Genomic DNA, 25,385 nt, shown 5'->3' with positions numbered 1-25,385 from the left:
ACCTGCACTTCCTACCATGACTCACTGACCGAGGCTTCCGAGTTTGGTTGCATAGATCCATGGCTCCCTCGAGGACTTTTATAAGAAAGGAAAATACCTCCCCCACATGACTTGGGTTGCACCTTGGCATTGAACCTAGGTAACATCTTCCATCTAGCACAGTTGCAGCATTAGGCCACAGCACCCAAGAGACACAAATGAGCAACTAGGATCTCACACCAGCTGAGTCACTTATCAAGGAAGGGAGACAAAAAAATAAATTACACTCTTAAAAATACAGACTCTTAGAGACCCCTAGCACATCCTTTAAGCCATCATATGGAATTTTGGAGTGCAGAAGGGGCCGGGACTGGAGTTGGATGAGGTTACTTGGGCGGTGATCTGAGAGAGGGGCCCATCTGCCTCGATCTGTACACAATATAAATAAAATAGTTTTAAAATTCCAGTGTTCCGGTGGTACTTAACTCTGAGGTGTGGTTCTGTAACTCCAGTGACTCTGAAGGGGGCCGAAATCTCACGTGCTGTCTCAAGATGTTTGGAGATTATCCATAGGGTAATAGATTATGCATACTGTACACTGTCATGGTGAACTATGCTGCATCTTATCTCTTTGTTATATTTTCTTTCACTCAGATTTAACATATTATTATTTTATATGGTTATAACATTTTTTGATTGTTCTGTTTTCAGCCGTGCAATATGGGACCTCTTTGTGTCCATCATAAGCTATTGTTGTGCTGGTAACTGACTCTACCCATGAACTAATGTCCAGCTGTATGCGTACGCGCTGAGCAGTGTGTCAGAATATTGTAATGGCATGGCTATGTGTTCTTTCTTGAAAAATCAATAAATACAGTGAAAAAAAAGAAATATACTGACTTAAAAATGTTTAATAAATAAATGGAAATGGCGTAGGTTTATAGTGTGCTGTTTGCTAATTAGTAACATGTTACGCATATTAGAAGTGTTGAAGAAGATTTGTATAATTACATGTGGAAGGCAATCTTTGTTCTATATAATTTAATATTATATTTGATCATTTTCTATCTGAAGTTTCGTTTTCTTTTCCTTTTTTTCCCTCTCTTTCTTTCCTTGGATTCTTTTTTTTCCTCCTTTCACCTAATGTGTCGTTAATTTTTTAATGGGATATATTCCTTATTGCTGGTATATATACTTCTACGATTGTTTCGTGAATATTTCTTTGAGGTTTACTTTTATTAATATATATTGTTTCTACTTTCAATTGTAGCAAATACTTCGGCACTCTCGTGGGAACTCAACAAAAGTCATTTTTCTGATCACTGACGGCTATTCCAATGGCGGTGACCCCCGGCCTGTTGCAATGGCCTTGCGGGAGCTTGGTGTGGAAATCTTCACCTTCGGAATATGGCAGGGGAACATCCGTGAGCTGCATGACATGGCTTCGCACCCAAAGGAGGAGCACTGCTACGTGCTGCACAACTTCGCTGAGTTTGAAGCTTTGGCTCGAAGAGCTCTCCATGAAGGTACCTAGAACAATAGAAATTACAATATCCTTGTTCCATTCATTGAGGGACGTGGTAACAAATAGTTAATGACTCAACAATGGCCAGAACCGCAACCAAAAAATAGAGAAAGGATAAAAAAGGAGACAATTCAGCATCCATCTTCTTGACTATGGAATAATCCACAGTATGTGAATCTAGAAAATCCTTCAAGCTGTAAAACTGCTCTTATAGGGAAGTAGCTTTTTTATTACTAAATATGTTTTTGTCAGGGTATGTAGGCAGTGGTCAACAACAGCAGGTTATCAACCATGTCTCTAGCAATGAAAAAGAAGTTGACACATTTCCTGGGGTGTGTATCAAGAGAAGTTGTGAGAACCAGTTATTTAATTCTGCATAGACTAAGACAAGCTGCTGTGCAGTAGCCTGGATCCTTCAGAATGGCTTGTGGCATTGCTGATAGTTTTTAATTGAAAGTGAAAACTCATGCCTTGATTGGTGGGTTCCAAGTCACTAAAATGACCAATGTAAATCAATCAGAGAGAGCAGAGGCAAATCAACAAGATGTTCTGGCTGCATTTGTTTTCTATTGCTTGCCTGGTAAGCATGGCTACTGGAACACTTGCTGGTAAAATGCTTTATCAAACTTTGGTCTGTCTTTTGGTTAAGAAATGGACCTGACAAGTGAAAGCCAGGGATACAATAAACCTATTTTCCACTAGTTTGGCTTCAATCCATAATGCATCTATGAGAAGTAGGTTACTTTACAAAAAACTGTCCCAATCCCCTTTGAAGCAGATCAATTATCTTTACTCTGATAGAAAAAACGTGTAGACCTATGAAAATTGCAACAAGACAGGCATAGCTATTCCATAATCGTCCAGACATCCATGTGAACAAAATTGTATCAATTTATCAAATACTTCCCTTGAGTTCAATTGAGCCTTTGATAAAAAGAAATCAGAAATATATATTAGTTTTAATATATATTCCATAGGTGTGTCCAGTATGACACATAACCATACCTGCCACCTGATTCTTTTTGAGAACATGCATCATGTAAGTATGCGGCTCTTTACACATATGCAGTAGGCTCAAGTATGCTATTGTGTTTATGGTAAGTTAGCACAATACTGTGATAAAAATTTGCATGTCACTTTAAATGTGTACTGTAGGGTAGCAGAGGGTGTTCACGCAGTATGATGACTGATAATGGATGCTGGCCCACTTACATCATGGATCATCAAATAAAAAATAAAAAATCTGGTAAAACGTACAAGACTGAGGAATGAGTTGAGAGTGAGAGAAAGTCAAAAAAAGAGAGAGACAAAAAGAAGGAGAAAAATAGAGGCAGTCAGGGAGAGGGTGAAAGTGAGAGAGAGAGTGAGTGGGAAACAACGAGAGGGTGCCAGGAATACACCAATGCCTATGGATAGTTGTAATTCGCCTTTGAACTTTGTTGGCACTGAAAAGTCCTGTGTATGGTAATAGAAGTGTACTCCTGCTCTAAATGCTGGACTCTACTGTTGTCTGAATCCTTAATGCTGATTTTTGTAGTCATAGGAAAACATCGATCATGCGTGTGCACTGTGACATGGGCCTGTCTTATGGATTGCGGTCTTGGTGGACCGTGAGGGGCACACAAAGCGATACCCTCATGTTGGTCAAAGGCTATCCCTTCACTAATTAAGCAGCATGAGCATGGTTGTGGCTGCATACTGTGTAGTGATCAGTAGGAGTAAACAGGTCCTTTTTAACCTTAGTCACTGGAGTGAGGCCTATAGGCTTACTCCCCTTTTTAAAGTTCTGCTGCAATGTGCTTAACTCGCCCTCTGTCCAACATCAGTTAGATGTGAAGTACTATGCAGTGCAAGGGTAGTGACTGCCGTGGGTTTATGTGTGCCTGGGAAGGGTACAGTACAACTGTGTGCAAGGTGAGTGCATGTACGGCGTGTATGTGTACCTTCAAGAAGTACCTTACAAGAGAGATGTAGTGCTGTGCAGTGCATGCAAGGTGATTGTATGCACTGAATGCATGTGTATCTGTGAGAAGTACAACACATGAAGGGTGCAGTGTTGTGCAGTGTGTTCAACGTGAATGTGTGCAGTGAATATGTGTGTGTCTGTCCTGGCACAATACATGGAGGTAACAGTGCTGGACAGTGTGTGTGCTGTGTGTATACAGTGAGTACATTATATGGAGAATGCTGATTGCCATTTTGGAACGCCCAGGCCTGCCTGGTGAAGACATGTGGTGATAAAGGAATCTCTTCAGACAGATTTGTGTATTGCTGTGTTCCTTTGAACTCGGTGGGACACACTAGAGAAGGAAGAGAGAGACTTCCCCTATTCTAAGGGTGCTCTTTGATTCAGTGAGAGCTCAAAAGGAAGGGGCCTGGACACTTCTCAGCAAGAATATGGGGCTGATAAGGGAATCTTAGAGTAGAAGAGTAGGGCTGGGAGTCAAAATTAACCTTTTGATACACATATCACTGTGGCTGACATCCAGGTGTGAACTCTAGCTACTCCCATGGCATGCGTTATGGGCCTATCCACTTCGGAACCTCTCCTGCTGTTACAGATGGCCTTTCAAGAGGAAGAAGAACAGGAGAAGAATGTACTTTAAAAGAAGCAGAACTCTTTCCAAAAGCTTCAAATTCAAATCACATTTGGTGTCTGGAAATGGCCTATGAGAAGGGGACAAACAATTGTCATCCAAGCAGCCAGAAGGGCTGTGTCAGAAGGGGGAGCTCTGCATGACTTCTGCCTCTGATCAGGACTGGGGGCCAAGGCCTGCTAGTCTTCCCACTAGGTGAGAAGACATCGCCCAGGCTAAATGAGACCACCTATTTTGAAGCCTGGAGCACCAGCGCAGCCTGTCTGCTTGCCAAGACCAGTGTGCCCTCTGAGGAAGAGGAGAGCCTTAAAGGGAGTGAGGTCCATGTGAGAGGCCTATCAAGAGGTCTCCCAGATGAAGTGTGACGAGATAACTGCTGCACAGATCCAGTCATTGCCCATGTGCAGATTTAAGTCAGTGACCCCTAAATGCCAGAAGAGGGCTGCCATGAAAAAAACCATGAGCGAAATGCTGTGCGGGCTGAGTTAATCCTGCGCTGCAGGGTTGCAGCAATCTCATATGCAGGAGGGGACGCTGTGGTACAGTCTACCATGTTGTAAGGGCTGCCACCTCATTTGGAAGTGTGTGGCAACACCGTATGCCATGAGGGACTGCCAGTACTAATTGTGCCTTGAGGATCGGGCCGCCACCCTAGAACTTGGAGCTGTGTGACATGTGGGTCAAAGGAAACATCGAGGGTTTTGCCTGACCTGCCTCTATGGATTGAGGAGGACCCCGTGGGTGCATCGCCACATTGCTAGTATGCAGATCAGGAGCATTGGAATCAACCCCCTTCCCAATTGGGGGGAACAGAACTTACCATGCAGGAGGAGTACCAGAGCCCTGCTTAAGTTCAAGAAGAGCCCATGCTTGGCGGGTGTTGCTGCACCTCATACGTGCAGATGGACTCACCAAGCAGGTAAGGTAAGACTGGTTACAGGCCTACAGGACCCGGGGGGACACACTGCTAAGGCTGCTGCAGCACCCAAAACACTTTTGACTATTTTCTAAGAGTCGAAGTGGACTGTTGAGCTAAGGCCTACCAGTAAGCATTCCCTGGATGTGGACATCAGTGAATGAGGAATAACCCTAACCACATTATGAGGAGAGGGTGAGCCAGGGATTTGCCAGTGAAACATTAGAGCCTCGTTCCAAAGTGAATTGTGTTATTGCTTATGAATGTCATAATCTTTCTTTGAATGCATATAATTAGAAATAAAATACTTTTTTTATTATAAAAATAAGTACTTGACTGTACATTGATGTATTGATAATGCTGTGCGCTCCTTGATTTATGAGCTGTGTTCACTAATCTTTATCTGCTCTTCCCCTTATAGATTGCGTGTCTATCGCTACTAAGAGTCAAGTGTTGAAGGGGTACTTGGCCCAGTTGCTCAGGATCCATGGTAGACCAGCCCCTGGGACTTGGGGAGTAAAAGGCCTCAACCACCCCATTTCGGCCCAGTAACCCCTACGTGCCCGTGGCTCTCTAAAAGAGTCTGACAAACTTATTGTTCCAAGTACATGAGTCCAGGGTTTGCATTATGTGATGTCTCCCTGATGTATATTGTGCTGTGCACTACTGTACGTCATCTCTGTCTGTCAAGCGCTACCTACAGACACCCTTTATGAAAAGGTGCCCTTGTCTGAAGTCCAGGCGCGCCGTCTAAGATTGCATGTCTGGCGAATCACTCCCATTGAGCTGGAGAACAATAAGCATCTATTAATCAATGCCAAGATACACTACGAGGTGAATGAGCGCTTTATAAATACTGGTTATGTTATCTGATGTTGCTTTCCGAGGGTGTGATGAAGGGACCCCCTTCACTTTACTGTGGGAATCTGGGAGCTTTCTCACTGTGTCTGTCAGGCCCCTCGACAAAAACCAGAGGTGGGATTGCTTTGACAAACATCCAAGCAGCCCTGACCGAGCTATGTGGATGGGCGCCAACAATACTGTAGCACCCATTGGACCACCCAGCGAGACTACTGTCAGGGTTTCCTCTGCAAGGAGGAACCTTCCTTGTTTCGTGGTCTGTAATGGGACATTTGAAGGCAGGCTGGCACGAGGAAGCTGTGCGTCAGACAGTTTTTGTTATGTACCCCACATAATTTTTTAAGACAGTGTCTTCAATTTGCCTGCCTCTGGTACTAGTGATGGTAAAGGCATGTAACCTCTGGTGCAAGGATTTTATAGCATTTTGGCGTACTCCTTTCCCTAGCCCACAAGACCGTTTCTGAGTACATGTGTTTACTATCTGTCCCACTCAATTTGGTGCCTACAGTCTCTTTAGTTTAGAACCAGCCACGCTTGCGTGAACGGATAGAGTATTTTGTTCCACAAAGTTGGTGAATGGCACAAAGACACGCACCAAAGCACTGTGAAAAAAACAGAAATGACCAACGTAGTTCAGGTTTCTCAGTTCCACCTACAGTTAAATCAATTATTGTGCTGCTAAGAAAAAAGAAGAGTAGCATACAGATTTGATTAGTTTTGTTCTGCTTGTAATCCAAGAATTTAAATTAGACCCTTATGTTTTCCTAGTCTGTGAAAGCAGCATGGCAAACCATACGATGTTTTCAGTATAAAAAAATAGAGATTAAAAAATGAACCATGGCGATTGAAGCTGCCTACTTTCCCCATCAAGGAAAGGTTTGGATCAGTCATTCGTGTGAGGACTCCCACTGTGGAAACATTCAAAAGCTCATGATATATTTGCTTTGGAGTCAAATATAATATTGTTTGAATTTGTATGAATAGCCTCCCCATGAGTTTTGCAAATTCTTAACACGTGTTAACAAACACGCAGTAGTACTCATAAACGGAAAGCAAGGCACGTCAGTGATTGATAATTAGCTTTGAGAGATGTCCGTCCATGGATGACAAAATCTTTTTTTTAAATTGAAGATGTTTCCTTTTAAATAGTGACAATAATCTGAGATTTTACCTAGGGTCCGTGATGGTAAACTGTGGGTGGCAGTTCCTTGGAAAAATTGCCATAGTGTACTAAACTCAAACTTTGTTCTATTGTTGCAATTGTACAACCTTGAGGAGGGTCTGAACTGTTAATTACTCTTAATGTGCAAATACTATTTTAACAATACATTTCAAAGGCTGTTACAAATTGCACGATTGTTGGCTTTCCGAACTGTTGTTCACTCTGCAATCATCTGTTTTTCATCAGTAATGCATATTTCTAAGAGATGCGGTGTTTTACATCGGGAAATTGTTGGCAATGAATTGACATCCTTGTATGGAAGCGGTATAGAGTTGGGCAGATGTGGCAAACTGATGCATCTAGGAATTTGTGCGATTTTATAGTGTGAATTTAGGGTGCGATGTGATAAACCCTCGTTACAAACTACGATGTGCAAATAGTACACCGACTGGTATAAATAGTCTATTGAATATTAATATATTAATTAGGTGGTCACTATTGGCGATTGGCTGCGAATAGAGACACGGGCTGCAGTGGAGGGCAGACATTCATACCGGCATTTGCAGTCCTAAACAGGAGCATTTTCTTAAAAAAAATAAAAAATAAAAAAAATTAACAGCCAGAGTCCTTTTAAAGGACAGGTGCTGCTTTAAAAACTAATTTGGGGAAAATGGGGAGAGCAGGTAGTAGTCCATTTTACCCACTGTCTGCTCCCAACTAGGTCGCCCGACACAATTTTCAAAGGGGAAGGATGGAGTCTGTGATACCTGTGAAACGTGTTAGGTTTAGACTAGAGCATTGGAAACAGGTAGCCTTCTCAGCGCTCTAATGTTCCACACTGCAACAAACCTACGTGGTAGGAAGTTTAGCGGTAGCCTCCACTGCACACTAATGCTCCACGCTGCAACAAACCGACGTGGTAGGAAGCTTAGCGGTAGCCTTCACTTCACTCTAATGCTCCACTGCACTCTAATGCTCCACGCTGCAACAAACCTGCGTGGTAGGAAGCTTAGTGGTAGCCTTCACTGCACTCTAACGCTCCACGCTGCAACAAACCTGCGTTGTAGGAAGCTTAGCGGTAGCCTTCGCTGCACTCTAATGCCCCACGCTGCAACAAACCTGCGTTGTAGGAAGCTTAGCGGTAGCCTTCACTGCACTCTAACGCTCCACGCTGCAACAAACCTGCGTTGTAGGAAGCTTAGCGGTAGCCTTCACTGGACTCTAACGCTCCACGCTGCAACAAACCTGCGTGGTAGGAAGCTTAGCGGTAGCCTTCACTGCACTCTAACGCTCCACGCTGCAACAAACCTGCGTGGTAGGAAGCTTAGCGGTAACCTTCACTGCACTCTAATGCTCCACGCTGCAACAAACCTGCGTTGTAGGAAGCTTAGCGGTAGCCTTCACTTCACTCTAATGCTCCACTGCACTCTAATGCTCCACGCTGCAACAAACCTGCGTGGTAGGAAGCTTAGCGGTAGCCTTCACTGCACTCTAACGCTCCACGCTGCAACAAACCTGCGTTGTAGGAAGCTTAGCGGTAGCCTTCGCTGCACTCTAATGCCCCACGCTGCAACAAACCTGCGTTGTAGGAAGCTTAGCGGTAGCCTTCACTGCACTCTAACGCTCCACGCTGCAAAAAACCTGCGTGGTAGGAAGCTTAGCGGTAGCCATCACTGCACTCTAATGCTCCACGCTGCAACAAACCTGTGTGGTAGGAAGTTTAGCGGACTGAGGTGAAGCTTAGAAACCAGGAAGTCAAAAGTCACCATCCTGCCTCTTTATTCTTACATTTTTGATACAATAAGCACAGTAGACCTGAATAATAATTCCTACTGTTTAAGGTTGCAGAAATTCACTTCTTTAGAACCGTTTTGTGTAATACAAAACAATATTATCAGAAGCTTTTTCTACATACAGTGACTGGATAACGAAATGAAACAATTTTAGAAACCTTTATACTACTGAGTGCTACAGTGCTAATGATACATTAATGGATGTACATTACCTTTATAACTAGTGTAGCACAAGTACCTCATTAACTAACAGGGCAATAGCTATTGTGACATATGCAGTAGACATTAGGTAACCTATACACGTGAGACCCGTGAGATCACATTGGATATTCATTGCTGCTCTTTTATTATTCTTTTGTTACATTTTATAATACATTCATTGGCTAATATGCGCTCTGCTATTCAAAATTAAAGATTTGTTTTAAGGATTAGTCATGTTTTATTTAATTGAGCTGTGAATGATTAATGGAGCAACTATTCTACATTACAAAATAATACTGATTCACAGATCCTCATCAACTACTGGCCAGTCTCAAAATACCCCTACACTAGAGTAAACCCCAGAAAACAGTTGTGGAACAATGCAATTACTTGCATGACTGTCATTAGGCTTTAGACCAATGAGAGATACAAAAGCATATCGGTAACAATAAAGGAAGATTCCTCAAAGGCCTTGAGTGATATTCCTCATTGGTTTTGTGCAATACGCCACTGAGGGCCACAAAATTCTGATTAAGAGAATAAAAGAGTTAATGGTGTTTTTTTATGCCACCACTATGAAAGAAAACACATAAGAACTGCAGGTGTCAATTTTCCCAAAACCACGTCCTGGAGTAGGCATTGTGCTTGTACATTCTTATGTCCTCTGTATTTGCTGATCTTGTAGGATTCGGCCTCATTTTCTAAATATCCAAATTTAGACTTTATATTGGCAATTAAGGTTAATGCACAACCTTCAAATCTAGGGCACATCTGTAGCTGTCTTTGTGCGCCTTGTCTGACTTTTCACCTGCTGTCATTCGATTCTGCAGGGTCCCACGTCACGTTCAGTAACAGAGATCCTACCTTTTATCTCCACCATTGACACAAAAATTTCAGCAGAAAAATGTCATCCTTTTTTACATTACAGGCTTCAGAGGTACAGGGTCACTATATCAAGCGATATATCACTTGACGGAAATATCTCAATGACTATATCAACCTAGCCACTACATGACATGGTACTTCTGGTGTAAATAGATGTGGAGTTAACAATATGTTTGCCATTAAGCTATCACCCTCTACTGCCATTAACTCATGAAGCTAAGGCTATATCCCAGCTGACTAATTGAGGCTTGGTACGCTGGGATGATCTTTATCATATGGGTTCTTTACTTTCATTACACTAGCCGAGTTTAAGGGAGGCTCGCCCTATACCCCTTTAGAATTATCCGCTGCGGAAATTTAGCAAAAAAGTAGACCCTAATTTCCCCTCTGAGCCTGTCTGTTTCCAAACCTTGGAGACGCTTTTAACGCCAATCTCCACTAAACATTTAATCTCGAATCTGTACAAATTGGCTCAGGAGTAGCCCACCGAGGTCACTCCGAGCTCTCAACCTGTCTGGAGAGAGGAGTTGGGGTTAAACTTGCCGGAGAAAGTGTGATGTCTTCTACAAGTAGCTGCATATCATTCATTTTAAATTTCTCCAGATAGCCTACTACACCCCGCTGATAGTGTGGAAGCTCATCCTACAGGAGAACCCCACTTGTGAGAGAAGTGGTGTGTCAGAGGGAGTGTTTTTGCATTTGGCCTAGCAGCTTAGTAGAGTGCATGCATACTGCACTGACGATATAATAACCCTGTCAACTCTGATTGATGGTGTCTTATCTAGGTGACTGGTTGACACCTGTTCGGTATAAGTCAATAACGACGCTCAATGAAGGACCACACGCCAATTATAAATCCAATTTAGCTTTGCTAGAACTGCAGGTAAATGTAGGCATTTAGCACATTAACAATAGTAGAATAAGAATAGCAATGAAAAGCATCTATTTATATATAAGTACACTACAAAGAGCATCTATGCATATATATATAAGCAAAGAGTTCATTGACAGATATAAGTTTTGATTAACTGTATACCAAAATGCATCACACTACGATGTTCAGGAAGCAGAATATAAATGAGTTGGATACTTCAGATAAGCTTTGATATACTGCACACCAAAATGCATGTTTCAATTACTGCAGCAGGCTCTCACTACAATGTTCAGGAGGCAAAATATAAACAAACTGAATACTTCAGATAAGCTTTGATTTACTGCACACCAAAATGCATGTTTCAGTTACTGTAGCAGGTTCACACTACGAGGTTTAGAAAGCAAAATATAAACAAGCTGAATACTTCACGTTATAAACACAGTGCAAGCATAAATAATCAGTCATAATAATAGAGCAGAGAAACAAAGGCCTTTCATCCCTGTGTGGAACTTAACTTAGTCCATGAATTGCTGGGAAGCCCTCTACCGCCTGCTTGGACCTCTCTCCCCTTCAAGCATCACGGTCAGCAAAACAGGGAGGCAGCGCTGGGCCATGGCAGCTTTCACAACTCCATCTGCGAGCTTTAAATCCCTCACCTACACTTCAGTGCTTAAATAACTTGAAGCTTGGATTATATCTCATTCTGGCATTTTCTAGCTATGTTATCAGTACTTGGCTGCTCTGTCCTTCTCCAGCCTTTGTTTTAATTCCATCTTCTCCCTGTACTCTCGTTCTCAAGATTGAGACGGAGTCTTCTACACAAACAAGCTTGAAAATAATATGAACTTTTCCACGTTGTTTGGGGGGGGGGGGTTCAACAGGCATCACACTCATCTACACTGCTCAAGCTAATTAACCCTTCGCGTCACAATGTCTTCCGCATCTTTCCCTATACTGATCAGATGGGGAAACCTCTGTAGACCCTAAGATCACTCTCTTGGGGAGGGTAGCAGGGAAGGTTCTTCTCTTGGTACTCCAGTTGGCCAAGAGTCATATGACCTGTTGCTGGGGCAGAGGGAGATCACAAAAATACAGGCAGTGGGTTGATTCCCTCCTCTGTTGCAATGTACAGCTGGAACTATATGTAGACCTTATGTCACCCACGTCCAGACCAAGAGACATTCGGAGACAACTGCAGGCTTACCTACCTAAGTCTTCCTTTTGGTACTTCGCTTATTGGAACATATGGCTGATGCCATGTGCCCATTTGGGAGTTATGAACTAGTTGCTCCGGACCTAATGCTATGTCTGACACACCTCAAAGCTGCTTTAACTGAGGTCTATCTCTCTGTGGGCATATAACTTATGTTAGTGGTATTTTCTGCCTACCTGCCTGTATTCTAGGCAAGTACAGGTGATGCCAATGTATTTGGTTTGTCTCTTCACCCCTGACATTATCATTTAATATGCAAATGTGATTTTATTAATTGATACCTTTATTTGTAGGGTTTACTTGCATTTAATAAATGAAAAACAAAAAGTATATTGGGAAGAATAGAGGAAAAGTACCTAGGCCTCCCTATTTTCCTTCCTCATTTCCCTGCCTTTCAAACAGAGGCAGTAGTCACTCAAAGGATATGGGGACAGAGGGTGCACTGATACCTGTTTGAGGGTGATCCGGTTCCTAACTTTTAGAGAAATACAAATATCACTAGGAGCAAATCACAAATAGTTACTGTTGCTGACGGGCAACTGGCACACAGCATCTCTCCTGCATACAGCTATAAATAATGCCATCTCTAGAACTAAGGAGGGAGCTACAAAAGGACTGTGGGAGATGTCTGTCTCACTATGAATAAAGGAAAGCCTGCCAACATGTTAAACAAGCATTGGAAAAGGCAATAGGTCTCGCTTATATAAGAGCTATTGGCTTTGGCAATGTGTTTTTTCCATGCTGCACACTAGCATGGCTGCGGTTCAGCATGGCTAAAAGTTAGTGATATGAAGTGTCCTAGAGTGGAGTGAGGGAGTAGAGAGTCGAGGAGTTAAGTACAGGGGAGAAGAGTTCAGAGGGAGACAGTGTCGTAGAGTGCAGTGTTATAGAGTGGAATGGCGTAGAGTGGAGTGAGATGGAATAGGGTGGAGTTGGTGGGATTGTATTGGAGTAGACTTTGGTTGATTTGGATTGGTGTAGAGTGGGGTGGATTGAGTGGAAAGGGGTCAATTGTAGTGGGTGGACTGTATGGGGTGGATGGAATAGGGTTAGGTGGATTGAGTTGGGGTAGATTGGAGTGGGGTGGATTAAATTGGTTTAGGTTTGGTAGATTAGACTACATAAACAAGACTGGCTTGGGGTGAATTGGGGGTGTGGTGGATTGGATTAGAGTGGGGTGGTTTGGAATGTGGTGATTTGGAGTGGAGTGGGGTGGATTAGACTGGACTTGAGTGGGGTCGATTGGACTGGACTGGAAGGCGGTGGATTGGATTGGAGTGGGGTGGACTGGACTGGATTGGAGTGGGTTGGACTGTAGTGGGGTGGACTGGACTGGACTGGAGTGGGATGAATTGGGTTAGACTGGAGTGGAGTGTATTTGAGTGGGATGAATTGGAGTGTGGTGGATGGATGGACTGGATTGTGTGGGATGGAGTGAACTAGGGTGGGGTGGATTAGAATGGGGTAAAGGGGGGTGGATTGGAGTGAGGCAGATTGTTTTGGATTGGAGTGGGTGGAATGTGGTGGATTGAATTGAAGTGGGGTGGTGTGGGGGGGTTGAGTGGGATGAGGTGGATTGTGCTGGATTGGACTGGAGTGGATTAAGGTGGATTGAAGTGGGATAAATTGGGATGGGGTGGGTGGCTTGGGGTGAGGTGGATTGTACTGAAGTAGGGCAAATTCGAGTGGGGCAGATTGGAGTGGGGCAGATTAGAACAGGGGTTTGGAATGGGGCAGCTTGTTTTGGATTTGAGTGTGGCGGATTGGATTGGGACTGATTGGAGTGAGGCACATTGTTTTAAACTGCAGTGATGCACACTTGAGTGGGGCAGGTTGTTTTGGATTGGAGCAGGGCAGATTGTTTCAGACTGAAATGGAGCAGATTGTTTTCGATTGGAGTGGGGTAGATTGGTGTGTGGCAGATTTAAGTGGGGCAGATTGTTTTGGATTGAAATCAGGTGGATTGTGGTTGATTGGATTGGAGTAGTTTGGATTGGGGTGGAGTGGGGTGTTTTGATTGGGATGAGATGGATTGGATTGGATTGTGGTGGATTGAAGTAGGGTAATTTGTGATGGAGTGGGTGGATTGGGGTGAGGTGGATGGACTGAAGTGGGAGAGAAGGTAGTGGGTGGATTGGAGTGGGGTAGATTTGGAGTGGGGAAAATTAGAGTGGGTAGATTGGAGTGGGGCAGATTGTTTTGGATTTGAATGGATATGATTGGAGTGGAGCAGATAGGAGTAGGGCAGATTGTTTTGGGTTTGAGTGAGGTAGATTGGAGTGGGATGGACTTGAGTGTTGTTGATTGTTTTGAATTGGAGTGGTGCAGATTGGAGTGGGCAGACTGTTTTGGATTGGAATGAGGCAGGTTGGAGTGGGGCAGATTAGAACTGGGCAGATTGGAGTGTGGCAGATTGTTTTGGAGTGGGGCAGGTTATTTCAGATTGGAAATGGGGTAGATTATTTTGGTTTGGAGTGAGGCAGATTGTTTTCTACTGCAATAGGGCATATTTTAGTGGGGTAGATTTTGTTTTGGATTGGGGTAGGGCATACTGTTTTAGATTTGAGTGGGGCAGATTGGGATGAAATGGTCAAACGGCTTGGAGTGTGATGGATTGGATTGGGGTGAGTGGTTTGGATTGGAGTGATGTGAATTGTATTGGTCTGGGGTGGATTGGTTTGAGTGGGGTGGATTGTGAGGGGTGAAGTGGGGTGGATTGGCATGGATTGGAGTGGGGTGGATTTGGGTGTACTGCAGAATCATGTGTTAAAGCATCATTTCAGAAATTACACATAAGAACGAAACAATGTTGCTTTGCAATAGTTATAACAAGACAATTATCACGTTTTGAGAACAGCGCCTATGAGCAAAAAGAAAAGAAAAAATTAGTGCAAAGTGAGAAAAGAAGACTTGGCAAAATAAAAGAAAGCTAACTATAGAAAATAAATCTTTGCAACATTATCTGTTTGCATGGCACTAACAGTTAAAAAGAACAAAATAGTACCTCAATCACATAGGGAGCAGTGAACAGGCACTGATTAAGCTGAATCAATCAGTGTTTAGTCCCTGCTCCACAGAGAGGAACAGAAAAGACCGACAGGCTCCAGGCCGTTTTTGTTAACCACTGTGTCTTGCAAGCAAGACTCATGCGCTAGTGCGTGCTCTCGCAAGCGCAACTCTAAAAAGCATCAAGTAATGTAAGATTTAAGCTGGTGCACCTCTGGGTTATATAGTCATGATACAAAAGTTATATTACTCCTGTGATGCACCAGACATAGGTTATGAGGAAGATGACACAGACCTCATTCATATGTTATAGCTACGCCCAATATTTAAGCCCTACTGGGAGGTGGTGGTACAAGTTATGGAGGGAATAGTTGGCAGATTGAACCACAACTTGAATGCTGCTTACTGGGGTTGTACAAGAGAAGGCAGAAGAGAATGAAGAGCACGTTTCTGTCCCTGTGCCTTCTACTGGCCAGAGATTGGTTATAGCGTGGTGAGCCCTAACTGAATAAATAGGGTAAACATGTATTAGAGTGAGCAGTGACAGAAGAGCTACACTTGTTAAATCTGAGAACTGATCATAAACTCAAGTAGGCTATTACTTTGAGGAGGGATCTAGTTTCATCCATGTTGCCAGAACCTAGCTCTGTAGGTCCACTTGTTGACCGATCTAACATAGTGGACAGTACCTGGTGAAGAGGCAACAGGAGTTCTGTCTGTCACGACAGACCTGTTGGTACCAAGTGTCCTGATTGTGGCTGCTGGAGTAACACTGAAAAGGGATTGTGATAACGATGTGTTTCTAGATAACTTGTATACTTAATAATTTGGACTCTTCAATCCCTGTATAAAAATGTGTCTCTAGATTCTTTATAATCGGCTACTTGTGACACACCTATGAATTACAGATGAGTTCTGACATCAAAATGCCTGCTGCCAGATCCAGGTCAGGTCACAGAACATAATTAATGGAGCTGTTCAAAGAAGGAAAACAAAAAGTTTATTTTCTTTCACCTGCTCATTTTTTATAGCTGTGCAATGTCAAGCAGAAGAGAGATATTTGTAGTTACATGTTTATTTTTTGCACTCCTTAGGCAATTATAGAACTTAGAATTTTCTGCCTGTTTCTACTGTGCCTTTTTTTTTAAAACTGACTTTTATTAAACTGCTTCTAATATTCTTTTACAACAACTATCTAACAGCTTTTTTATGTGCTTGATTTTGCATTAGAGACTCTATTTGTATTCTTCATGTTTTTATACATGGTCTCTCTTTCATATGAAAGAAGTTTGCACCAAGGATTTAAGTGGCTTGTGGTAAAGGTGATAGTTTAGGCATATAGTATAAGAAATAAATTATGCCATGCCATACATGTTAGAGATATTGCGGGTCACCTTAGAGTTCCATGAACTTATGGAAGAAATTTACCTTGTTCCTCTGTATCGACATGGAGCTCCTCAGTGACTTGAAGTATCCTTGTGATGTACAGCAGAAGGTAGTTTATGCCATATGTAATGACCGGTTCACTATGGTGCAGTTTGATATATTTATTTAATTAAGGACATTTTCAAAAACATAATGAATGTTTTTATCCGATAGAGACATCTTTTGCAGATTTCTTACCTTAGAATTTCCCCCAACTGTCAGTATGGATTCAGAGATTTTTCTTGAGTAGTACCCCTTCATGCCGTCAGGTGACTTCGATCGGCTCAGTGTCATCGGTATCTCCCACGCGTCAGATATGATGTCACGGGCCCTATATAGGTACTACCTTGGTGCATTTATGTCAGTTCTTTTCTTTCTGCACCAGCCAGTTGTTTTACTCCTGGTGCATCGAGGATGTCATCAAAGAAGACTGGGTTCAAGCCCTGTGGATCCTGTCATGGGGCAATGTCCATGACAGATCTGCACCTCATCTGTCTTTGGTGCCTGGAGCACAATCATGACCCGAAGTTGTGCTTCGAGTTTTGGACCATGCATCCAAAGACTTTGAGGGAGCCGTCCCTGAAGCTGATGGCAACCCGAAGCTTGACTCTGCACAAGTCGAGGTCCCCGTCGAGAGGAAGGTCCCAGGAATGGTCACAGAGTCCTCCACCATCATTGTCCTACTCCAAGTCCTCGGGACGATCGGGTAAGTCGAGGCACAAGAAGGAGAGCAAGAAGTCGAAGCGTTCTTCGACTTCTGCTCATCAGTTTCCAATGAGACCAGGGAGTGTTGGTGCTCTAGGCCTCATTCCAAGGACCTGGGCTGAGCCTAGGCTGACTCTACACCTCCCTGAGTTTCCAGGAGCCGCAGCGACCTCTGCCCAACATTTGAGAATTTTATGAGGCCATGCGCCTCATTTTTGGGCAGGCCGACTCCGCTGGAGAGCCTTCTGGCCTCGGAGAGTCAAAAGGGGCCCCCTTCAGGTTCCAAGCCAGCGGCTTCAGCCTCAGTGCCAAGGGGATCAAATCCAATTCCAGATCCGGACCAGCGTCGGTCAATAACACTCCGACAATCCCTGATGCCTCCCGCACCCATGGGTGACGCATCCCCATTCTCATTGCCAACTCCAGCATGGAGCCAGATGAGCAGTGTATGATGCCCACTCTGATGCTGGCAGCAACCTTGCCTCCTATGTCGGATCCTCAGCCCCCTTCTTTTGGGCTAGATTATGGTGAGGAATGGGAGTGGTTGCTGGACCCTTTAGAATATAAGCTCCAGGAAGAACAAACACCTATGGACTGTCATACAGACTTGGGTGAAACCAACTGTCTTCATACTTCTCCAGGTACTGGCATTCTTCCTCCCTCTATTGTAGCTATGGAGGAGGGACATTCATATTTAATGGTGGCATGTAGAGCAGCCGGGGCCCTGGACCTTGAGCTCCCTTCAGTGGCAGTCAGGACTAACCTCCTGACAGAGGTGCTTCATCCTGGAACTTCAACCTCCGAACCCCTGGTCCCCGATCCAAGTTTTATGATGCAACACCCCACCCCTGAGAGCTAGGTTATCCTAGCCTCCATCTCCCATGATGCATTCCCTTCCACACCCCCTGATAGGGAATCCAAAAGGCCGGACACACCTGGGAAGAAGATGTTTGCTTCCACCAGCCTTACATTGCAGTCCATGAACACTGCATGCCTTTTGGGCCGCTATCCCCACACGCTGTGGGATTTGGTTGATCAAGTGCTGCCACAGGTCCCAGACGAAGCCCGGCTGTACTCTCTTAAGCAGTTGGTGATGGGAGAGATGCAGCAAATTTCATGATCTGATGTGGACTGGACATGACCGACTAACTGGGCAGAGCGGTTTCCTCGGTGGTCGCCCTCAGGTGACACTCCTGGTTGAGGATGCCTGGCTTTTTGGAGAATCTCCAAGCCAATTTGATGGACATGCGCTTTGATGGTACTTGTCTCTTCGGAGAAAAGGCAGACTCAGTGCTTAAGCACTTCAAGAATTCTTGTGCACCGGCCAGATCATTGAGCCTTGCGGCAGTCCCTCGTCCCCCTCAGTCTTCCTTTTGCCCCTTTCATGTCTGTGGAAGGTCTGACCACCCACATTTGTTTTTGACTAGCCAGTGTGCCTCGCATGCTGCCCAGCCTGTGTGGCTGGGGATGTGGGATCCATCGACCTTGTGGATCAGGGACCCAGCAATCTGGCCAGTTGGACTTGCAGCTCGCTTATTTTTATTTTCCTGTCCTGCCTGCCCACAGATGTTACTTGTGGTTCACGGTAGGCCACAAGCACTTTTATTTCACTGTGCTCCACTTTAGCCTTACCAGTGCCCCTGGGGTGTTCACCATGGTGATAGCAGTGGTCGCAGATTGGCTGTTGAAAGCAGGCTCGCTGAGGCTGTCCTCTCCCACCCCCATACTACAGCAGACCTCCTGCCTTCAGTGGGGTTCCCTATATACGCGCTGACGTCACACCTGACTCCCTCTCAGACGCTCCTTTTCATCTGAGCTATTCGGCACACAGTGCACCTTCGGGCTTATCCTCCTGAGAGGTAAATCCAGGATATTCAGGCTATGATACCAATGTTTCAGCCTCTATCCTGCATTTCAGTGACAATGACTCTAAGGCTGCAGGGCCACATGGCCTCCTGCATCCTGCTAGTGACTCATGCCACATGGGATATGCAGGCTCTTCAGTATGACCTGACGTTCCAGTGGGCGCAGTATCAAGGAAATCTCTCCAACATGGTTCAGATCTTGGAAGGAACTGCATGAGATTTGCAGTGATGGTCAATGGACCGCAATTGGGTCAGAGGCAGGTTTCTCTCCCTTCCCCAACCAGATCTGACACTAGTGACAGATGTGTAACTCCTGGGATGGGACAGCCATCTGGGAGAGGCAAAGATCAGAGCTGTGTGGTCTCCGGCAGAGTGCGGACTCTATATCAACTTGTGGCTCTCCGAGCGATCCAGCTTACATTGAAAGCATTTCTTCCATCTCTCAAGTGAAAGATAGTGCAGGTGTTCACATACCAACGCCACCACCATGTGATACTGCAACAAGCAGGGCAGGGTGGGGTCATGGACCCTATGTCAGGAGGCTTTGTGCCTCTGGATGTGGCAGGAACAGCAGGGCATATCCATGGCGGTCTCTCTGAACGTCAGAGTGGACAAACTTAGTCGACAATGCTAAGGCGACCACAAATGGCATCTCCAGCCAGGGGTGGGGCAAGGTCTCTTTCAGCAGTGGAGAGCACCGTGGTTAAATCTGTTACCCTCCTCAGAAAATGTGCAAAGTCAGCAGTATTGCACATTGGAGTTTCCACGGCGGCAATCGCTCGGAGACACTTTTCGTCTTGAGTGAAACTCAGGCCTCCTATACGCCTTTCCACCCATACCACTTCTGCCCAGAATTCTTAAGAAGATCAGAAACAACTGGGTCAAAGTATTTCTTGTGGCTCCGGAATGGACATGAAGAGCTTGGTATCCTGAGCTATTGAGCATGGCCATCAATCCTCCGATCAGACTACCCTTTTCAGAGGATCTTCTACAGCAGCAGGGGAGGGTTCTAGATCTGAACCTGTCCATTGTCTACCTTCTTGTCTGAAGATTAAGTGGCAACAGTTGACAACTTTTCACCTTCCACTTAAAGTCTGTAATGTTAACTTGGCAGACAGGCATTCCTCCACTAAAAATTGTATACACCTCTTATTGGAAAACATTTGTGGTCTGCTGCACAGACAAGTCTGTCGGCCCCTTTCTGCCCCTCTTTATGGGTCTATTGTTTATACTTTCTTTGGTCCAGCAGGGCTCTGCTATGGTCACTCTCAAAGGTTATTTGTCTGCAATTTCTGCTTTTTTGAGGTTGCCTGATTAACCTCCTTTGTTTAGGTCTCCTACTGTAAATAGGTTAATCAAAGGCCATACACATATGTTTCCTCCCTCTCCATTCATTACGCCCCAATGGGATATGGATTTGTTTTTGACATTTCTGATATGCACTTCTTTTGAGCCTCTCCACAATTGTCCCCTCCAGCAACTCACATTAAAAACAGCCTTTCTTTTGCCCACAGGGTGAGTGAGCTGCAGGCATTGTCATCTAAGCCTCCATACCTTTCCATCTATCCTGACAAAGTGGCGCTTCACACTAGGGATTCCTTTTTGCTAAAAGGGGTTACACCCTTTTATGTAGGCCAATCATTCACCTTGCCTACTTTTTATGCACCCCCACATCCTTCTAAGGAAGAGGAGGGACTCCACCGCCTGGACCCAAAAAGGGCACTGGCGTTCTATCTTGATTATACAAAAGAGTTCCAGGTGGATGATCAACTCTTTGTCAGTTATGTGGGTGTGAAGAAAGGTTGGGCAGTGCAGAAGTGGACTATCTCCAAATGAGTCATCCTCTTCTTTAAGATCTGCTAAGCACTGGGCAAAAAGCAGGCCCCAGAGGGTTTGCATGCTCATTCTACCTGAGCAAAAGCTGCCACCACTGCGTTAGCATGCTTAGTTCTAGTCCCTGACATCTGTCACGTGGTAACGTGGGTATCTCTGCACATGTTTACTAAACAGTATTGCCTGGACAGTCAGGTTCGAAAGTACAGTCACTTTGCCCTTTCAATCTGGCAGTACCTTCTAGTATGATCTTAGTTCATAGACCCACCTTCAGGGATGGTATTGCTTTGGTATTTATTCTAAGTTAAGGAATCTGCAACTAGATGTCTCTATCAGATGGACAAGTTACTTACCTTCGGTAACGCCTTTTCTGGTAGAGACAATATCTAGTTGCAGATTCCTTTCCGACCCCCCATCCTCCCTGCTCTGCAAACTGATTTCTAGGGACAGGTAGTACCCTTTCATGGCCCTAGTTTTGGCACATCATTGGTCAGTGTTCTTCATGGCTCTGCGCTTCTGGTGTGGAACGCACAGACGACACCAACAACAGAACGACAGATACAGAGCCGATTGACACCACCTAAAGGCGCACAGGGGTACTGCTCAAGAAAAATCTTCGGATCCAGAATGTTGCCTGGGGGAAATTCTAAGGTAAGGAGTCTGCAACTGGATATTGTCTCTACCAGATAAAGCGTTACAGTAGGTAAGTAACTTGCCTGTCAATAAGAGACATCCTGGCCCTCATTATGACCCTGGCGGTGTTGCACCGCCAGGGCCAACGGGGGCGGGAGCACCGCCGACAGGCCGGCGGTGCTCCCTTGGGCATTCTGACCGCAGCGCTTTGGCCGCGGTCAGAAATGGAAAACCGGCGGTCTCCCGCCGGTTTTCCGTTGCCCATTTGAATCCCCCATGGCGGCGCAGCTCGCTGCGCCGCCATGGGGGATTCTGACACCCCCTACCGCCATCCTGTTCCTGGCGGTTCGCCCGCCAGGAACAGGATGGCGGTAGGGGGTGTCGCGGGGCCCCCATAAGAGGGCCCCGCTAGTATTTCATTGTCTGCATAGCAGACAGTGAAATACGCGACGGGTGCAGTAGCACCCGTCGCACCTTCCCACTCCGCCGGCTCGATTACGAGCCGGCTTCATGGTGGGAAGGTCGTTTTCCCCTGGGCTGGCGGGCGGCCTTTCGGCGGCCGCCCGCCAGCCCAGGGGAAAAGTCAAAATACCCGCCGCGGTCTTGCGACCGCGGTACGGTATTTTGACGGCGGGACTTTGGCGGGCGGCCTCCGCCGCCCGCCAAGGTCCGAATGAGGGCCCCAGTCCTCTCTTTAAATGAAGGTCATACTGAAAAAAATCTAGTGATTTTTTTATGATTTTAATATTCATGATATTTTTCTCACTAGTTAAAAGAAACAAAGCAAGGCACCTGGTTTTGTGAGGAAGAAAGGTGACTTTCATACTTTTCGAAGTATAGCACAGATTTTCTGTCCACTGTTCCTATTTCATTTCTGTATGAAATCTCACAGGTTAAATGAATAGAAACACCATTCATCTATAGGAAGTAAAGAATGTATACATTAATTAGGCTAACAATGTCAATTGTTTGCAAGCTTGCTTATAAAGAGTATTTCATGCCTTCAGGCAGTTCCCAAAGGAAGCTATGAAAGAATCATGCACAACTTTTCAATCAGTATGTCCGTTCTTTCACCATCTATAAGTTACATTAAGGAGTGTCAGTCTTTGTTTAATGTTCCACTCTCTAGTCACAATATCACCCTTCAAACTCACACCCAACTCAAGAACACAGGGGGAGAGAATGCATTTGCCATTTCATTTATGCAGCATCCTAAAAAATAGAATCTTTGATCTTTGTAACAACGTTTAACTTCTTCCATGTAAAATACAAACATACTTCCTTAAAATTCTTCTGCAGACTACCTACTTGTAGCACACGCTCATATGCAGATAAAGACACCAGAAAAGTAGTACAAATATGGGCACCCTAAGAACTGGGGCTGTGTCTGTCACATATTGGTCAGGGACCCAGATAGGGTTATAGTATGAACCCTTGTAAATGCAGAACACTTGGGATGCAGTTAGTCACAAACCCTGCTAATGTCACAGAAAGGTGTGAAGTATATGGTCAGAGTCTGTAACATGTTATTTTGATGACTCAAAGATATTGGTGGTGTAAGGCATAATCGGTCATCTATCCTACCTCAACTGATTGAAGGTTGATGTAGCTGTGGTGAAGTTATTGATGTAGCTATGGTGAAGTTAATCATGTTTGAGGCTAAGGTGTATAGCTAGTAAGCTAAGTGAGTGCAAGACTACCCACAAGTCAAGTTAGAGCATCTGGATTACTGGAAGAGTTTGGGTATAGTCAGTTGCAGTAAAATTAGTCCTCTCTTTAGGGCTGGAGGGGCTTGGTGGAGTTGGTTACTTGTCAGGTCATTGTCTGTATAGGCTTGAGAGCCTGGAGTTCAGAGTAATTTAAAGGTGAGATGCATGCCTCAGACAAGGGTTTGAGTTGTCAGGTCAAAAGTTACAACCTTTGTATTCACGAGGGTAGAGGAAAAGGGTAGCGGGATTTCAACCAGGATAATGACTTATAAAGTTGTGAGGGAACCTGGTTGCTCTGTGGACTTGGTTATCCACTACTGTTTGGTTGTAACCATGGTTTTCTTCTAGGAGATCAATATCACATTATAGCTGAAACATTTCTTACTGTCTATAGCTAGTTTGCACATGGTACATTGTCCACAGTTAACATGGGTCTTCCAAGTACAGAATTAACAAGCGCATGACTTTCCAATCGTAATATATAGTTTACATCTTGATTTGTGCTGTAGAAAGATCTATGTGGGTAGTACAATCTTAACCTTAACAGAAAGAACATTGAGAAGCTGAGAGTATCTTATTGCATTGCATATCACATAATTTGAAACAAGGACTCTGTATGCTAGTTTTCAATTTTGTGGTATTGAAGAATTGTAGGCTAGCTCTAGAAGTGGGAATATAGAACTTTATCTACATTGCACAGAGGAACAGTGGATTATGAAGTTAAAAGCAGTTGAGAGAGGTTTGAAGTTTGACAATGAATTACAGTATTGTTTGGGAGATGGAGTATATTCTGGTCTTGTAAGTGACGCAAAAAACAGGTTCACAGAAACAGATGGGTCTTACCTGATCTTGGGGCTCATGTTTTGATACACCTGTATTTCGTGTTTGATTGGAGTAAGTTAGACCCAATTGTATCCATTTGATTATTGGCTACAAGATATTGGTTCCCTATTTGAGACACTCATGTTAATACATGACTAAAGACAGGAAACCACAAAACAGCAAATGGAACTTTTTGTACACAGCGTTTTAAAATGTAAGCACCCCCCCTTGTGTTGAAGTGGAATATTTCAGAATTGTGGGATGGTTGCACAATTCAAGATGGTAACTGAAGTTCATTATGATTGACATGCAATGTACATTGGCACAATTCGGTTGCTAGGGGCCTGTAAATGGGACTTTGGACACAGGTATAGCAGACCCTAAGGTTTTGGTATGTTTAGGTACATAGTTTCCTCTTTTTACATGTATTAGAGAGCGAACTCTGTGGTTGTTACATACTCTTAGATGGTGCCTATAACTATTGGATGGTGTTGTGCACTTTGTAGAGCTAGCCCAAGTACATAGGATGTGTGATATGAATATAGCATTAATGATTGGTCTATTGAGAGATAAGGAGACTATATATGCCAACTCTAGGCTACCTAGTGACCGGTGCTGGAACACATGTCAGTGATCACGAAAAAGGGACAAAAGGATAGCCTACCTAAAGTACCCTGCAAACTCTGAACAACAGTGACTGCAGACCCAACATTCACACCCCACCTTCTACCAAAATGGCAGTCCTACAGGAAGAATGATTAGCAGCCTCTCTCAACAAAGGGATCCAATAGGATTTCTGTAAGAGCCATGTTTTCTACAGAATGCCAAGAATTACATCCCACTATCTGGGAAAATCACCTCACCTCCATCTTGTGCACCTCCATCTTGTAGCGTTAGGGGAGCTTCATAAAAGAAACTCTCAGTCCTCCATTACTGTGCGTCATGTGTACATACAATGCATATGCCAGAATGGCCACACACACAACATACACTTGGGATATCAGCTCTGGTCATATTGCATATCCACGGTTGGTCCACTGTGCCTTAGAAACAACAAATATAAGAAGAAATAAATCTGACTGCGCATTGGCAAGTTATTGTCAGCCAGTGTCAAATAACTGATTTTTTAGTGAGCTGAAACTCAGTTTAATTCAGAGCATTGTTAAATGAGACTTTCTTAAGAAATCATCTTCCTAAAGAAGGCATCTGTACTACTCCCCTTCGGTATTGTACAGACCCTGCACTAAGTTTGGGAAAATCCTGACAATGTTTTAAAGGGATGCCCTAGTCCTGGCACACAGCAGGCTCTGGTTCTTAAAGTTTAAATGATATGTACACTAGGACTCACATGTTTAAGCTGCCTACCACAGAAACTGTATGT

The 25,385-nt window shown here is 44.3% G+C and overlaps 1 protein-coding gene across 2 annotated transcripts in view; it reads left to right on the top strand.

The window, feature by feature from the left end:
- SVEP1 (sushi, von Willebrand factor type A, EGF and pentraxin domain containing 1) overlaps window positions 1-25,385 on the top strand; it is an 881,565-nt gene that overhangs the window by 130,663 nt on the left and 725,517 nt on the right. For both annotated transcript variants that reach the window (XM_069240886.1, XM_069240895.1), the window contains exon 2: window positions 1,250-1,505. In XM_069240886.1, coding sequence (XP_069096987.1) covers window positions 1,250-1,505 — 256 coding nt within the window. The remainder of the gene's footprint in view (window positions 1-1,249; window positions 1,506-25,385) is intronic.

Source organism: Pleurodeles waltl, chromosome 1_2, assembly GCF_031143425.1.
Source record: "Pleurodeles waltl isolate 20211129_DDA chromosome 1_2, aPleWal1.hap1.20221129, whole genome shotgun sequence".
Lineage (NCBI taxonomy): Eukaryota > Metazoa > Chordata > Amphibia > Caudata > Salamandridae > Pleurodeles > Pleurodeles waltl.
Note: the sequence above shows the minus strand (reverse complement) of the source record. Positions and strands in the feature narration are given on the sequence as shown.